The sequence below is a fragment of the Aquila chrysaetos genome, chromosome 17 (assembly GCF_900496995.4).
Source record: "Aquila chrysaetos chrysaetos chromosome 17, bAquChr1.4, whole genome shotgun sequence".
In the NCBI taxonomy this organism is placed as follows: Eukaryota; Metazoa; Chordata; class Aves; order Accipitriformes; family Accipitridae; genus Aquila; species Aquila chrysaetos.
Window position 1 is genome coordinate 19,661,580 of NC_044020.1, and position 2,164 is coordinate 19,663,743.

At 45.9% G+C, this 2,164-nt stretch overlaps 1 protein-coding gene across 1 annotated transcript; it reads left to right on the plus strand.

Annotated features, from left to right (window-relative positions):
• Window positions 1-2: 2 nt before the first annotated feature.
• ETFRF1 (electron transfer flavoprotein regulatory factor 1) lies at window positions 3-1,313 on the plus strand. The gene is made up of 3 exons (XM_030040901.2): window positions 3-80; window positions 830-926; window positions 1,025-1,313. Exons 2-3 carry the CDS (start codon window positions 882-884, stop codon window positions 1,238-1,240), a joined length of 261 nt encoding a protein of 86 aa, XP_029896761.1. The 5' UTR covers window positions 3-80; window positions 830-881; the 3' UTR covers window positions 1,241-1,313.
• The last annotated feature ends 851 nt before the right edge of the window (window positions 1,314-2,164 follow it).

Genomic DNA, 2,164 nt, shown 5'->3' on the forward strand with positions numbered 1-2,164 from the left:
CCCGCCCGGCAGAAGGGCGGTGCCTCCCGTTACGGCGCTGCCGTAAAGCGGCGCTCGGCGAGCTTTACGGCGCGGAGCTGGTGAGACCCTGACCCTTTTCTCCTTCTCCCCCAGCCCCGCGGGCCCGGCCGGGGCGGGAGGCGAGGCGGGGGGGGGCGGGTTCGGGTGAGACCGGGCGCCGGAGGCACAGGGCAAGGCGACGGGCACCGGCCCCCCCCCCAGGCCCGGGAGGGGGAGGCGGCAGGCCGAGGGGACGGGCCCCGGCCGCGGCGCCCCCGGAGGGCAGCTGCTTTCATTTACAAAATCGGTTTACTTCCTCGCTCGCGCTTATTTTTATTTATTTATTTTTACGTTACGTTTTGCCAGCATGCACTGGCCTCAACTCGTAGTGCAGTTAAAGGATTTTTAAAAAGCCAAATTTATGAACGCAAAAGTTGCAGGAATTCCTAGGTTTTTATACAGATATATACACAGCTGTATATATAGATATAGACGTTTCTTTAGCAGACTACAGATAAAGCAGCTGCCCGGCTAGCAGCCAGGCAGAGAAGGGCAAGCAGCTGACCAAGAGCACAAAGATAAACGAGTGTAACAGTAGATGAAGGTTTTGGGAAGTTTCCTGTTTTCCATTTGCGATGACAGGTAGAAGGGAAGAGAAAGAGAAGCTGAGAGCAGAAGAGACAGAGTAGAACCAGAAAACAACAGAGTTACAGCAAACCAGGCTCAGTGAGGGAAAGGAGTCTGGTTAGAAACTGCAGTTCCTGTGGCAGATGAGGCTGGGGTTGACTCACTCCCGTGGAAGGCTAATGTCAAACTGATTATTCTTCAGGTAAAAAAAAATAAAAATCAGACGGGAATAAAGAGTTCACTGAAATGTGAGAATGGCCAATTCTTTAAGAGGTGAAGTGTTGAATCTATACAAAAATGTAAGTGTCTTAAATGCCACGAGCACTTTCCTTAACCAGACAAAACCCTTTCACTGTGCACCCAATTTATAAAAAAAATTTTTTTTTTTTTCTTCAAGCTGCTGTACCTTGGAAGGGAGTATCCCAAAGGAGCAGACTACTTTAGAAGCCGTTTGAAAGCAGCTTTTCTAAAAAATAAAGATGTGAAAGATCCTGAAAAAATTAAGCAACTAATTGCACGAGGAGAATTTGTTATAAAAGAGTTGGAGGCTTTGTACTTTCTCAGGAAATACAGAGCTCTGAAACAGCGCTACTACAGTGATGACAATCAGTAACTGGTGCTAATGACTTTGCATGTAATGATACAAATCCATAAAAATAAACAATAAAAGAACTGTAACCTCAAAAGACACGAAACATAAATCCTTCCAACCCATCTAAAGTTGCTTCCCTTTAAGTAGTTGCTTGAAGGATTTGGGTTTTGTAGTGTGTGGGCAATATGTTTTTCTGAACTACTTTTGACCTCCCTGAACTAAAAACTTCATGTACGAAACAATTTTGCAGGAAGTAGTGGTAACATAATTCTGTTCTGTTTCCTGTCGATACGCACGTTGAACAGATAGCTCTTCTTACCCAATAGTTGTGTGTTTGAATGCCGATTCAGGGTGCTGCACTTCTCTTGTTACTTAGAAGATTAATCTGATTTTGAAGGTCTTCCACATTTAATGATTCATTTCCACTGTAGATGAGCACCTTCTCAAAAGTAAATTCTTACAGATTTTAACTACATCTGCTTAACATGCAAGAGTCACGTTGGCAGGCTGGCGGAGGCACTGCCTTACTGTGTTAGAAAGAAGACTACGGGGTCAGGAAAGGGGGGAATTTGAACAACAGTGGTTTAAGCACTTAGACCCTGAAGACAGTTCCTGCTACTGCTGGTTTCTGATGTCGTGGAACTGCTGTAGCAGGAATATAGAACTTGATCCTCTCCCCTGGAAGAGAAGTTTGACCGTGGATGCTTGCTCCATGGCTGACTCTTAATTCTGTAGACCTTGGCTCAACTAGCACAAACTTGTGCCAGAACTGATACTCTGTACGTACTAGGGTTGGTTGGTGTTTCTGCCCCCCCCCCGCCCCAAGAACTAAATGACACTGGAGATAGAACAGTGATCAGGACACATATGCAATTCAGGGGATACTCCATTACAGAGATGAGGCACTGAAATTCTTGGAGAGGAAAAGGAAACTGGGACAGAAAC

What these genes read in the sequence shown, in the direction of transcription:
- ETFRF1 (XM_030040901.2), top strand. Translation starts at nt 882, where the DNA reads ATGGCCAATTCTTTAAGAGGTGAAGTGTTGAATCTATACAAAAAT. An exon ending in TGTTGAATCTATACAAAAAT is followed by an intron (nt 927 to 1,024) that starts GTAAGTGTCTTA and finishes TTTTTCTTCAAG; the next exon opens with CTGCTGTACCTTGGAAGGGA.